Raw genomic sequence first — 15856 nt, forward strand, 5'->3', positions numbered from 1 at the left:
ACAATATTTTCCTAGGGTAGTTTTAAACAAGGTTTAACATAAAAATTAGTACCATGTTTGAAAAAAGAAGTATAGATTGATAAAAAAGATGTGAGTAATAACATAGTTTTAAGGAGTCAGACTAAATCACTGAATGACAACTTTAAAAACAGATTAGCATCAAGTAGATTTTTCAAAATATCTCTTCAGCTGTGGATGAGCCATTCTAATTTAATTAGCTAATTTTTACTCATTTATTTTAATATCAAACATTTTTCCAATCAAGTAGACCATTTTATTGCATTGCTCAGTATAAATCCTCATCTTATTACAAGAATTAAATTTATTCCTCAATGTGGTCATCTGCTTTCTGGAACATGGCCCTGATACATGATATTGCTAAAAGCAGGGGTTTTTTAGAAATGTTTACTAGAGAAGAATTAATAATACAGCGTGAATGAGACTGTTTTCATGGACTGAACATGGTCAATACAAGATTATATAGCAATTGATGTCCCTGAATGTCTTTGACAATGGAATTCAAACCTTATCTTTTAGACATATATTTAAGATGCTGCTCTTATCAGAAGATTAAAAACTCATCCCATCTACAGCAAAACATGTCTTGCTTTGTGAAACACAGATTGCTGCATTGTTCAGCAATGCTGCAGTTAGACAATGCACATATGAGGATGTGCTCAATATTCACCATAATAGGAATCCTAAAAGCATTATACACACTTCTTCCAGTGCTCTGCTAGAACACAACCTTAGTTGCCAGACTTTGCTAGGTTGACCTCACAGGGATCATCTTGCATCCTTTTAAAACAAAGGCAAAATACCCATTGACCACAATGATGAATGAATTAAACCCTAAAAAAATGCCTTTCATTGCCGCCTTCTGCATCATTTTTCTTATAGTGAATGGTTAGAATTTCAAGTAAAGGCCACTTTACAATTCAAAGTGGCTGTAACTCCTGACTCCTCTTACAGTAGAGATCTTTCATTGACACAAATAATGGTAGAAACTATTTAGAAAATTGTATAACTGCTGAGTCGCAGGTAATTCAAAGGATAATTACCTGTTCATGATCAATGACCAGTGATTATACAGTATACAACACAGAGCTATAAAACTGACAGATGATAAAAGCATATAGTTATAACACACCATACTGGGAGCATGACTTTTATGAACCCAATGTATAGCACCCAAAGTTTTCTCTAAGACATTTACAGAAAGGAAAATGCATACACTGGAATTGGTTTTACTGATCACGCTCATGCTCATTCATATTTCAGGATCAAAGATTATTTTCCAAAAGCCATTTCCGATTGATGCTGTTTTGTTTGCTCCTCACTCACAATGATCAGCAGGACACTGGGTTGTAAGGGTCAGACTGGAACTGATTTCTTTGATTTTCCTATTATGTTTTCAAAGGTAGGAAAGAATTCCACATCTTTCTGAAAGTCACTGAGTGTAAGCAGAGAAAGCTAGAGGCCGTGGGAGAGCAGATTAGACCCGATTATAACCTAACTGAATTGTTATTGCAATAAAATGCCTAATACAGTTCCCTCCTCTTTGGACATAGATATTTTGACTGTATGCGCCCCAATTTGGAGTCTCTGCTGATACTCAAAATGAGATTTCATGTTGACAATGTTAAAATTCATCTCCTTGTTCATTATAGCAATAATCTACTGAGGAAAGGCACAACATTAATTTAATCAAATTTTTATTACATTCTGTTTGGAAATACTAAATAATTTTTGATAATGGCTTGGATCTCCACTACACCAATTGTTCCTTTGTAGAAAAGGCTTGTCTTCCCTTTGAAATGGTGAAATTATGCCAAACTCACAAGAGTTTCCAATACGGAATTTTCATGGAAATAAATAAGGGATTTACCATAAGCTGATCACATACGGAATGAAGCATCTCTTCCATTGGCTTTTTCTTTTCTATAAGCTTAAGGCAAACTGAAATCCTAAGTACTTCAGCTACAGCTATCACATTGAAAGACAGGAAGAAAGATACAGTAAGAAAAGAAATTACATGAAATCTGTTACAATTCAAACATCATCAACTTACTTCATAAATTGTTGATCTGACAAAGAGGGACAACACATCTGTAGAACTTTCCTTAGATGACTTCTGCTAATAGTGCCAGTACATTTAGGATCATAGGACTGCAGAGTCTTATGAAAATCTTTCCAGTTTTCTGTAATTTTATCTGAAAGGATCTCCGCCACCTAACAATTGAATGAATTAGTAAGGGAGGGGTAGGGAATCCTTGAGGTTAAACTATGATAGCACGACCACATGATAAAAATGTACTAAAATGACAAACAGTGTTAGAAGATCAACACCCACTGAAAATGGACCATGTTATTACATATGGTATTCCAAGCTACAATAACAGAAGCAGTCGTCTTAATTTGGTTTGTTCCATTAAGCCATTTATGATCCATCTAATTTAAAACAAAGTTATATTCAATTAAAACAATTTTAGCTTACTGATTTCAAAGCAAGATACAACATCAGGCAGGACATTCACTTCCCAACATCTACCTTTGAAAATATTTGTTCTGAAAACTGACTGAAAAGTGATTGTGTAAGAAAAAGTATAACTCACTTCATAGATCTGCTCCTTTAAGTGACTCTAGAGTCATGTCTACCAGCTGATAACAATGCAGTGTTTTTACTGTGTTTCTCCCCTCAGCCCTGTAAAACAAAATTCACTAGGACTGAAGGAATTGCAAATGGCACTCATCTTACTCAGGGCATAATTTGAAGACAATAGACTTGCACAGGGGATAATAATGACAAAATTTGGCTTACTGAACCTGCTTCAGGATCTGTCTGTAGCATTAGCAGTTAGAATAAAAGTGTCTTTTCACTTGTAAATTAAGTACATTGAAAACAGGAGTGTCTGAGAAGAAACAAACACAGAATCTCAATTTGACAGAGAATCTCAGCATAACTGCAGATCTGACTGAGCACTGCACTATGCCGGATCTCTGGTGAGAAGAAGGAGGTGGAGGTTTGTGTCATTTTAGCTGTCTTATCTGGCTGGGGGCCCAGACTGTTTACAGGTTCTGGTTCTGCCCATTCCTGCTTTTAGATCTCCTCTGACTGAATCATTCCCCAAAGGAATAATAAAAATGCAGAGAATTCTTGGAAAAAAAAAAGTCCTCTTTTATTTGCAGAACCTATAATCTGCCTCTTCTAGAGGATGAGCCATGTTGATGGAGCTGGCATCACTACTCAGAACACCAATGGAAAGGATTCCTGGACACTCAGGCTACCTTGCAGCTGCTTCCTATCCAGAGATGGCTGCAAACTAGCCACAGACTCCAGAACTAACCTACTCCTTAGAGCAGAATCACTCTCCAAGTGTGAAATCACAACTGCCAGGCTCATGTCACACAGTTACTGTCTTATCCCTGGTGGTATTTCATCCCATGGTGACCATGATCTATGAGGTTTAGCATTTCCTTTACCTGTATTCCCTCATGCTATCATTTACGTCATTTAGGATGCTTATTTAAAATGACAAGAATGGTCAGTTTTCTGTGACAATCTCTAATAAAGAGCCTAACCAGCTCTATTTAAGTCCAACTTAGTGTGCCTATCAGTTGCCTACATAGGTATTGTCTGTATTTATGCTTTCCCCAACATGTCAATTTTACAACTACTAAAGTTTGTCCCAGAATTTCACCCAGACCATTATTCTACTCAAAAACAGCTAGAAGAGACTCGGGCTGCTGCATCAAATGCAGCTATTGTTTGAGCCATCAGAAAGGAATGCAGCCTATTTCAGTTAGTAACATCAAAGTATTTCAAAGCAATGCACACTATTCAGGACTGTTCAATGGGACCTTCTTTTTGTGCATCTAGTATCTCTCTTGACACTGCTGTACTCCTTTGATATCTCTCAAAAACATTAACCAGACTAGCTAAGACAAAAGCTAAACATGGAATTAGTCAGTTGACATATTCATGCAAACATAAAAGAGATTTGATATAGAAAATTATGAACAGATTCTTAATACTAGGAAGCAGATATGCAAATGGTAGCTTAAGTTATTTCTTAGTAAAATTCAGTAAGCAAAAAAGTATTGACAATATTATCTCTGTCTAAGGAAACCGACATACTAAACAGAAGTTTTGACTGCAGGATCCAGCATATAACCTATCTGTACATGTGGTGAATAGTTCTAGAGGAAGATATTAAAAGAAGACTACAAACTGAGAACGGGTCAAAGCTGTACCCAGGAAAATATGCAAACTCTATGTAGCATACAGCATCTATTTTGAACCAACGTATTATTATAAAGAATACAGGTGAAACAAGAAACAGCTGTTTTACAAAATATCAGTCAAACAAATTTGACACCCAAAAGCTATGAAGTACTACTACTGCCCCTCATCTGCTGTACACATGTAAGCAAGCCAGTGATTCTGGGGGAGTTTTCAAAATCTCCAATAACCATGAGATTACTTTCCAATTGATGCTTCAGAAGAAAAGAGTCTAGAAGTGGCAATTATGAAGATTTATGTTGCTGGAATGTATGTGAACATACTAACTTAGATGCAGATTCTACGCAGAGCATATCATTTTACTAAAATATATTCTTGCACTCTGTTGCAGCCATTATAAAATAGGCTAACCTTAAAGAATTAAAAAGAAACACTTACTAGAGATTCTTTTTCTTCAACCAAGTCTAAAAATTTATGATAGTCAAGGTATCTAGTCTGTTCTGGATCAATTATCTGGATTAGCTCCTGGAAATCTTTATTTTTTATTTGAAGTAAGAGGTAATGTAAAACGCGATGAAGCTCATCTCTTGTGATCTTTCTATCTCGTCCCTAAGAAAAAAAATAAAGCATGCATAAAAAAGAGCGAACAAATTAACTACAGCAAGTTTGATTCTAACATGCTATCCTACATCTCTAGATCATCCTGACCTACAACAACTGATAGCAATGTAGCTTTTCCAGTAGCCTGCATACTTTGAATCTAGTACTTCTGCTCCAGTTCCCAGTGAATATACAACTGGAGCACTTACTGGATGGAAGACTAAAACCATGGAAATGAAACTACAACGACTTTGGGATAGATTATGTAGTTTGCTGGTAAACTGTACCACAGGTGAATGGATATGTGAACTGGCTTTAAACAGACCAGCTCACATTCAGGTCAGCTTATCACCCACATTTCATTCCTTAGTTGCTCTGTTCACACAAAATTGTGTATGACTGAAAAAGGTTGCTGGGACAGAGTGGAGTCAACTCAGGTGTCTCTTTTTCTGCCTCTGCTTCCAGAAAAGCCAGCTCTGCTGTATGGATGCCAGCTTTGTCCAGGGACGATACTATACACAAATCCTTTATTATTTGGAATTCTATTGCCAGCTCCCTTTCCCTGTATCACAGTAAACAATGAATTAACTGAATACTTTTAGTGCAGTCAAGTTGGTGATACTTCAATGAGGCAATATAAGGAGTCTGTGCTACATACGCCTGTGTTAGACTATTTCTGAAGGTGGACAAAAGTTTTTGTTCCCCAGCTCTATTAATTTATTACTCTTTGTGCATCACTAGATGATTTGTGAAATTAAAAAGTAGAAGTTGCTTTTTAACCAGGCATTAAGTTGCTGCTACCACATACCCCATCCATTGCTTTAATGAAGAACATGTAAGTCCATTAAGTGATGTCTGCAGGTATATCTTAATATTGTTCTCAGCATGTCCATAAATGGCACCTGAACCTGTGTTTATCAGTGCTCGATACGCATTAATGTATGCCAGCATTTTCTTCATGATTAGCTCCAGAACAACAGGAAACGTTTCGAGTGCTGCAGTTTTCAGCTGTGGTGCACAGTCATGATGGTTCATAAGGCCAGAGTAAATACTCTGCAAATACTTGGGACATGACAGAACTTTCAGTTAAAGGTTCGATGATAAGAACATAGTGAGTCTTGAGAAATTCTAACTGTTGGTGCATTCATCAAGAACATATGAGACTGACTGTCCTAGGACTTTCCCTTTCTTTTAAACATGTTTTCTTTGCATCTTGGTGTGCATCTGTTATGCTGCTAGCTTGGGTCTCTTCGCACTCTTGAGCTGGCTATCAAGGGTGAATCAGCTTTCAAAGGGAATCTGTATCTAGGGCCTGATGCCCTATCACACTGTCATGCCAATGGGTACTCATTTAGGCTGTAAGCTATTGGCAATGGATGTATTCATGAAACAAAATCAGGGTATTTTTATGTTGCTGCACTTAAGGCATAGCTTTTCTCTCAGTTCCCATGGCAAGTAATATCCGTAATTTATGTGGGAGAGTTTTAAATATGTGTTTGTACCAACTCTTTTTTATGACTGTCTATTGGATTTTATAATTTCCTATTTGTTCTTGGACTTTTATTTTTTTTAATTATTTCTTTATTTTCTCTAAAGAAACCTGAGGAAGGATAATAGGGGGAAAGAAGAAGAAAAAGTGGAATAAAGGCTTTGGAACAATAAAAGAAAAATTAGGAGTAAATAGTTCCTCCAGTGATTCAGTTCCTGGCTAAGCACTAGACAAATATCTTTCTCTTCATAAAATTCACCCTAAGAAAATTCTGTTTCCCTTTAGTCCCCCATAGAGATCCAGGGTGGCAGTAATAATATAGAGGATGAACAATTATTTACTTCATCAGCTGGTCTGGGAAATACTTTAAAGTTCCGCAATCAAAAGATAATGGTCTTGTGAAACTACTGTCTGGTATTTGAATTTTCTTTAGAGACTGTTGTCACTGCATTAAATCATATGGAAACAAAACTTGATAATATACCTCCCTCTCTCAGTAAATAAGTTAGGGAATCTGGTACTGAAGCTACAAAGATAGCTTGTACATCACAAGAAACAAACGTACACAATTATGTCTTACCTATGAAGATGAAATATCTGTTACAATGAAAGTAAATCACATTTTGTTCAAAGCTTAGATAATACAGGTAAGAGAAGGTATACTATATCAGGCTTTTTTAAGTAGATTGCATTTGCTTATTTGGGCACCTTGCAAATTTAATTTTATTTGTTTAAAATGGTTTAATTTTATTGCCGCTGTCATTACCTGATACAAGTCAGTCCAGCATAAGCGATGTCAATAGGGTTGCACCAATTTATTCCAACAAAAAATCATGATGTTTTGTATAAATATAGACCATTCTTACATATATTCTTTTCAGTGTGAGAGACTCCAGATGTTAGGGATGAAGTGGTTCTGTCTTCAGCCTGTCTTTCCTTTCCACCATCTCAAATACCTCGGTCTTTGTTAACAATTTCATTCAGTAATGCGCCAGTCCAGTAAACCACTTACAATCATGCAGTAAAGTGCCTTGCTGAATCATGGCCTGAATGCTGTAGGTGTTATTATTATCTACCGCACTGTATGAAACTGATTTCTTTTCTTATAAATTGCTAGGTGAATTCTTTCGTTTTGTGGTCATATATATATGTACATAAATAAAATACTGCAGAGCTAAAGAGAACAGTTTTTATGTAATTATCTTAGAAAGGAATTGTGATATATCATCTATATAAAGCCATCCAACAAAAAAATGCCAATAGTACTTCTAAGGATATGCCCAGTGCTCATTTTCCTTGTGTCAACCAGACTGAAAGCTTTAATTTTTTTAGTCTATTATTTGCTCATTCAATTCGGAAATATAGACTCTACAATTTCAGAAGTGCAATATGTAGCAAATCAAAGTAATAAAAAATTCCATCTGTCCACTAAAGGCACAACCACACAATCCAGTGTATGGAACATATATATATCATGATATTCCATCAGAAATGACAGGGAGGCATTTTACCAGAGTTCAATACATCATGAAGGCTACAGAACTGGTAAGGATAGACAGTTCTTTATTAAAAGTTCATATTCCAGCACTAGAGATGAAAAGGGAATCCAAACTCTATAAAAAAATCAGATGAAGACACTTTCGAAAACAGTGAACTATGCAACTGTATGCTCAATGGTGTGTCAGTGTCACACATACGTTACTATCTACCTGTCAGACGACAGACTGCAAACACAAAACTTTGACAAACACTTGATGGCACTTTCTGTTTATATTATATAATATTACCCTATAATAATTACTCCATAGTTCTGATTCTAATTAACTTTACCTTCATACTCATTTTATCCTTTCAGCAAAACAGATTTACCTTGTCTAGAATTTCTGTGTGCACTCAGGAGTATATGTATTCATTGCAAAGCAATGTATTTGGACATACACATTTATGAAATCTCCCTTCTTTTTCAAACTACTCATCTCAAATGAAAGTGTAGTCTTATCCTGCAAATATTTATGACTATCTTTAACTTAAATGTCAGTCACAATCAATTGGACTCCTGCAGCATATAATATTAAATAGATATTCACATTCTGTATTGCTAAGGTATAATACCAGAACTAGTAACTATGTGCCTTTAAATCTTTTACAACTGTGGGAACATTAGAGTTTACCTGATGCCAGGTTTCAGCACTGGACAGAAAACAGGTTAGTCTGTCTTACGAATTTCATGTATTTAAGGACTTCAGTTAGGAGACTTTCCAATATTACTTGAGTTCCTTGCCTTGATACGAAAAATATACTCCTTTTTTAAAAAGAGACTAGAATAAAAACAAATGCCAGTGCTTCAGGTGACTGGGACACCACATATAATGAAGAACAAGAACTACCCAACAAGGCAAACATTCATTTAAAACCCCCCCAGCAGACTCGATGAGTTGCCCTTTCATTTGCAAATGCACTCCACATAGTGGAATGTATAAAAATAATAATATATGGCAATAATAATTATTAAAATCAATAAAATAAACACAACTAATGCCTAAGAAGTCCAATATGTATACTCAGTATTGCCTACCCAAACTATTTTTAATGCTTTTTTTGTTTCTGTGTTTCAGACTTCATGGGAAACCTTTTTTAAAAACATTTGGCGGGGGGGGGGCTAAAGAGTTTGTATTAGTATTAATTCCTTGAAATTGAAATATTCATGTAACAAATTTTTTTCAAGGAACTCATTTTTACAGTAAATCGCAAAATATTGTGAGACTCACAAAAGAACATCAAAGGGTACTTCACTTACCCTTTCATAAAATATCGATCTGACTTAACATTTTAGAGTCAAATTAGTAACTAGAGTATCAGGGTACATTACACATCTAGACTGCAGAGTAGAAAGCACTGGTTTTAGGTTAAGACTTAGTTTTCAAAATATGGATTAACAGGTAGGGACTAGTACCATTTTAGACTCCAACAAATCAAGAATGATTCAGACAAAAATCAGTTGGAAGAAAAAGCTAGCAGACAGTTGCTGGCGGGCAGGGCAGTGACGTGAGGAAAAAATCACAAGCCTGCGACATAATCCTATTAAAACCTTTTAGATAAGAACATAAATTTACTTTAACTCCTGGAACAGAAGAAGTTTAAGTTCAAATCTATTTCTGTCTCCTGAAATAAGAAGAGCAAGAAACTTACTTTGTTAAGTCTATGACACTGGGAAATTGCTTTACTTGGTTTATGTATTTTTTGTAATAGCTGAAAACCCTCTCAAACAGCTATATAAATATTTAGGAATGTTTCAAATTTGCACACAGTCAGACATTAAATGATCAGATCACGGGTGAGATCACTGCTCTGTTGAGCCATTGCATAGAGTGGCTGAGCGGGAGAAAAGTCATTTGCTAAATGATACTATATGGATCTCACTGTGTAAAGGAAATTCGCAATCCAGGAAGACTATTCCTCTGATGTTCACATGACACCAAAAATTTTCCACAGCGTTCTTTCAGCATTAAGTGTCAAAGCCAGTAGGTATCACATTTCATCTTACTGATAAGGAAATCAGCATCTCTGGGAGCTACCACACTTCCCAAGAGACTGCAGTAGGCAAGGATAGGAGGAGATCCACTTGGGCCCAGAGACGGGTAGCCCTGAGCAGGAGGAAGAGTGCGGAGGGAAGGAATGCAGAAGCAGGTTTGGAGATGAACCCCGGCAAAATCAGGACATCATAATGTCCAGCGCTGAGATAACCAATAGCACTAGGCAACATAGGGACAGCAACAGCCCCCATCTCACACATCTGGATCCCTCTCCCTTGGTGGTGGCAGCCAATACAGCTGGCCAGAACCCTGACAGAGGCAAGGCAGATGCTGGCACCCTGCCAGAGCTGCTGTCCTGGAGCAGTCTGCTGCCACAGGCGACTGCACACCTTGCTTAAGCCTTGTGGCATGCCATTTTAAGACATGACAACTCTACATATGCAAAGAGCAGCTATCAAACAGATGTGATAGAGAAACCAAATGACAGAAACCTTCAAATGGAATTGTAGGTAATAATCCATCCTCAGGTAGGCCTATTTCCAATGAGGTCTTGCAGGGGTTAATTTTCAGCCCTGTGCTATACATTTTCTTATGCATACATATGTATATGTAGACGTGTGTGTGTGCCCACGCATGTGTACGCATGTGTGTGTGCATATTAAGAGAGTAAACAGGATTCTTTCTCTCTCTCTCTCTATATATATACACACACACACAAATATATATATAAACATATTTATATACAAATAACCTGAAAAAAAAATCTAAAAAACATCAGATGACCACAGATGACTGAAAGACAAATGAAATAATAAATAACAAAGAGAAGAAACCACTGACACAGCATGATTATTTGGGAATATAAGCACAAGCAGAGAAAAAGCTTTCTAGAAAAGTCCTATATTGAGAAATGGAGAAAAAACACCAAAACAGATGAAGAATCTTACTTATAAGAACAGTAACTCTGAAAGACTTGCAGGTCATGATAGGTAATCAAAGCATAAATAAATTGCCAGTTTTTATGAATTGCATAGATAAATTGCCTAAGGGACTAAGGCAATCTTTGGATGTATAAACAGGGGGAAACTTAGCCATATCTGGAAAGTTCCTAATTTTCTGATACCAGTGCAACTTCTCCAAAAGCATCATTTCTCATTTCTGGCATAATATTTCATGAAATACTAGCAGGAGTTCAAAAGGGAGCCCCAGGGATGATTAAAGAACTGGACAACATGACTTCCAGTGAAATTCTAGGAGGTCAATAATTTTTGTTTATCAGAGAGGTTGTTACTGAATATTTAGTCCCAGTTTGCACATATCTAAGTTAAAAAAACATAATATGGCCTTTCTGAGCTAGCATAACACAAAACAAAGGCTGGCAGCCATCAGATAACTTCAGAGCAGATATAAGACACAAATGGCTGGCTGTAAGAGTAATTAAGCAAAGCAACACCTAAAAATAGTTGCTCTTACTTCATCAAGCATCAGGAATGCCTGCTTTAGAGAGGGATAAGCATCTTGGATATATCTGCACAACTTCTGAAGAACAGTGTCACCGGAGAAAGTTTCATCTTCTCCTCTAACTGGATTCACTCTGTAATAGGAGAAAGGCAGTCTTCACTATTTTTCTCTCTCACCCTCTTCTGCTCACTGTGTTCTTCTTAGAGCAGGAAGAATAAATCACCTCATTAAGACTCAAGGTTTGATAGGATAAAAAATAAGAGTGTGCACTTAGAGAAAGCATTGCCAAAAGATTATTTAACTGAATTTAATCAAGGGTGATCATTCAGTGAATACATTTCTCTCATTTTCAATGGATATGTATACCACAAGTTACTCAGACTAACATAAAAAAGAAACTGCCTACTTACTTATGTTTTTTTCTCATAGGAATTGCCTGCCTGTTTTCAAAGGCACTGCCAGGATCACGAAATTTTTCTAAAAATTGTTGCCAAGCAATTTTACCTATGGCTTTCAGTCCAAACCTGTTTTTTAAAAAATGAATGGAAAGAATTTTTAAAGGTTTTCTTTTAAAAACACTGTATGTTCAGGGAAGAATTTTGAATTAGAACATCACAACTTCATTATAACATCAATGTGTGCAACATTCATAATTAGAGTAAGCTTCCGTAGCTTTTTTTTTTGTTACTAAAAAATGTAAACTGAGCCAACTTATTTTCTCAATTCCAAATGTCTAGCTGTGGAAGAACTAGACCCTAAGCGAGAATTCATCTAACCAAATGTACGCATCTGCACCTGAGCAAATCACTCTAGGTTCCCTTTATAGTCATTGGGGAGAAACAGCAACTTTCAGGGCAGGATTCGTCTCATCCTAAAGCAGACATCTAAAACTGGTTAGATGAATCCTGCCCATTGTTTCTCTCCAATGACTACAAAATAGAGTCTAGGAGGAGCAGTTCAGATGTAGATGTTCACATTATAGATGTCTACAAATGAGATTGTATTTAATGCATCCTTTCTTGTTATTTACACGTAACAGTAGAGAAACTAATTTAGGCAAATAGTTTGATTATTTTTTTAATCTCATGATTCTGGTTCTATCTAAATTTGAAATTTCTGGAAGCCCTGGAAGTGTGAAACTGCATTAAAAATCTGGGGAGGTTAACTAGTATCACACTACATGAGTAATTACTTTAAAAACAATAAAGACCCAATCCAGTGACCCCACCACCCCAAATCATTGGCATATCTCCTATTCAATTTCAATGGTACAGCAGTACAGCCCAAGTGAGCATGGCTAAATGTGCCCTACTTCAGATGGTGCTCTCCCATATTATCAGAAATGTGCTGACTTGCTACTCTAGTCACCTCTGAAAGGCTTTTAAAACTCCTAACGCTCCTTGGAATGATGGCAGATGGTGTTTAGAGCACTTGCTAATCCAGGATACATAAGACAAATCTAAAAAATTACCAAATGTAGTCAGAGGTATGTAACACTTCCTGGATCTTTTACAAAAAACCTCCAATCTTTGGACCTCAGAACAGTTTCTCAAGCTCAGCCAACAAAGCAAAAACCAAAAGTTAGAAGAATCACAGCAGTCACTCTTTGGCCAACCAAAACCTATGCATTTTCTGGTAGAAGCACAGAGCATTTTCTGGTAGGAGACGGAGCCTGACTTTTTAGAATGGTCCTGCCTATGAGTAGCATGCAAGCACCACAGTTCAGCAGCTCGCAGCTACAGCATCTTAGACTGCACAAGCAGCGCAAGGCACTAGAGCCCAGAATTGGCTGGGAAGAGCCAAGCACCAAGGTATCAAGGTAAAAAAAGGCAGACACAGTGCTGGCATTTGAATTTCACCAGGGGAGCCCTTTCATTCCCTGCAGGAGGGGCTTTGCCAACAATACTATTGAGGGAAGGGTTATTAAAAAAAAGCTGTGGGAAGGAGAAATATTTCATATCTGATTATTGTCTTGGATGAATGAGTATGAAACAAACAGTACGAAATAACAGATGATCTTTAAAATTAAGGCCGAGATAACAACTGTTATTTTGAGCCCCCAACTGAGATCCCTTCCCACTCAAATGTCTATGGTCTACTAAATCACTCAAATCACACTGCAGAGAGCAATTCTGCACTGAAAATGAGCAAGCAGCCAAAGCTGCGTCAATCAGAGTAACAGACCTCTCCACTTCTGTATCTACCTCCCTTCTCAGAAGCCCCACACACAGACTTTGGCAAGGACAACTGCCAAAATGCTGGGAGCTGAAGTGAACTTAGGAAGACATACGAATGCAGATACGTGAAGGCCTGGCATTATTTTTTGTGGTGTCATTGATCAATTCACAAGATGCAGTGTTTTCCCCCATTCTGCAGGTTGGTAACAGATCTGTTCCATGGGTCTGTCTCTCTGTGGCTGCCCAACATAGCATTTTTTTCTTGCAGGTTTTACCACGGAAAGGGATGAATCAGACCCTCATACAAGGGGCTTAGGAGGAACTCACTAGCATTAAGTTTTGTGGATCAAATTGAGCAAAGTCCTGTTTAGACAAAACTCTCATTAAAGTCAGCAGGATTAAAAACTGAGCAAGGATTTGGGCATATTTTGTTGATTCCAAAGCAATCCCTCTTTAGAATCCTCACACTGGCCCTCAGATTCCAAACTGTGTTAGAAAGGCGGTAAGTCTGGTATGCGGATGTCACAGGTGGAATAAGTGAGGCACAGAAAGATCACTCCATTGCAGAGCCAGAAAAAATGCTACATTTTGTGGGTGCTAATCCAGCATTTTACCTACTATAGTATGCCAGATAACTTATTAAAGTAACTAAAAAAAAATACTGCATGGCTTTTTGGAAGTGTACTTTTGGTCATGTCCTCGTGAAAAGGAGTATAATTCCAAAAGATTTGACTGATTAGGACTGTAACAGCATGGGTATCTGGTGAAATCATGTGATATATGGTCTAGTACTGATCTGTTACACAATAGTACCCACTGAAAAATTTTTAACCATCAAAGCCTTAGTGTTACATAAATCAAACATAAGGGTAACAAAAAAAGGTTTAAAACTACCTCTGCTGCTGACAACTGTCCTCAGTTTTTTAGTTTGACATCATGTTCACCAAAGTCCCAACCAAGTGAGCACAATGACATTATATCCCAAATAAAGGCCACCAATTAGAAGTCTGAGTAGCCACCAGAGAAGGAAGTCTCATAAGATGAGGCCATCCTTTGGGAAAGCCTTCATACTGGTCACACACGAGTTGCTCCCTCAACCTACACTCACACATCTAAACCTGTGAAAGGACACAATGCACAGCGATGCTCCAAAACACAATCAGAATATTTCCCGTGTGGTAATGCTGAAATGTTGTGTAATTCATTCCTTCAGTTTATACAGCTCCCTGTATAACCTCAAGTTCATGATGTTTCACTTCTGTCTGAGTGAAAGAATTTTCAAGTAGAAATGATGGAATTCAGGGGATTTGGGACTCAGATGAGTGATGTCCTTTGAATGAAGTACACCTCAGTGGTCCGCCTCTGATGTATTTGATCTTGCTGCAGCAGGGACATATAGTGAGAGATAAATGCTTGGGTAATCTGGTCCTAAACCAGTCAGGGATGAAATCCTAGCTGAAGTCTAGGGCAAAACTGCATCAACTTCAATAGGCCCTGAATATCATACCAGGAGCCCATGAGATGTAAATACGTCAAACAACCATAAAATGCTGTCATGTATTATTTCTTATAAACAGCTCCCTCAGCCACATAACAGCCACATTTCATGCCATCCTATTTAAATACAATTTTTAAAATCTTGAAATCACATCCCTTGCCCGTCAATTATTATTATATTTATTACCAGCTACAATGAAGTTACTTCATTATTAGAATGAGATAACTATGAGAAACTTTTGCTGTTGTTCTATTCAGCTGGTGGATCTTTTGAATTACATTATCTGAGAAATATCATCTAAGAAATATGGCATACATAGGCTTGCACATTTCTGTTTACAGCATCATTAAAATGCCACTATATTTTTCAAAAGTTAAAGAAAGCTCTGGCGGAAGAACACATACAGAAATCTTTTCACTATGCAACTGCTCTTAAGAGCAAGATTTACTTTAAGATTTAAACTATCAAGTGACATGAATTGAAAAAAACTATAATAGCAATTTTTTGACAAAGTAATAGTTGATCATTGTTATATCACACTGTGAATGACTAGAGGCAAATCAGATTTATCTGCTGAATGCACAAAGCAATATGGTTACTGCAGATGATACTCTCATACAGCACCTGCTGCTGTAAAATATATATCTGCAGTGAGGTCTTTAAAGCTAACTAGTGCATAGAAAAAATCAACTGATTATTTTTGTGGATGATTCTATACTTCAAACAATTTAAATATATAAACTATAAGTTGTGGAATCCTTAAATAGAAATACATGATCTGGTTATTGCCTTCCTCACATTGTAGGATTTGGGTGCCTTGTCCTATTGTTGTAAGCTCAAGCAATATTTTGGAGT

At 36.9% G+C, this 15856-nt stretch overlaps 1 protein-coding gene across 1 annotated transcript in view; it reads right to left on the reverse strand.

Moving 5' to 3' along the window:
* EFCAB6 (EF-hand calcium binding domain 6) overlaps positions 1-15856 on the reverse strand; it is a 110639-nt gene that overhangs the window by 61700 nt on the left and 33083 nt on the right. The window contains exons 10-14 of the mRNA XM_064513415.1: positions 11737-11850; positions 11319-11459; positions 8504-8522; positions 4682-4852; positions 2072-2232 (exon numbers count right to left, since the gene is read on the reverse strand). Of these exons, the coding sequence (XP_064369485.1) occupies positions 2072-2232; positions 4682-4852; positions 8504-8522; positions 11319-11459; positions 11737-11850 (606 nt within the window). The remainder of the gene's footprint in view (positions 1-2071; positions 2233-4681; positions 4853-8503; positions 8523-11318; positions 11460-11736; positions 11851-15856) is intronic.

This window comes from Dromaius novaehollandiae, chromosome 1, assembly GCF_036370855.1.
Source record: "Dromaius novaehollandiae isolate bDroNov1 chromosome 1, bDroNov1.hap1, whole genome shotgun sequence".
Classification (NCBI taxonomy): Eukaryota; Metazoa; Chordata; class Aves; order Casuariiformes; family Dromaiidae; genus Dromaius; species Dromaius novaehollandiae.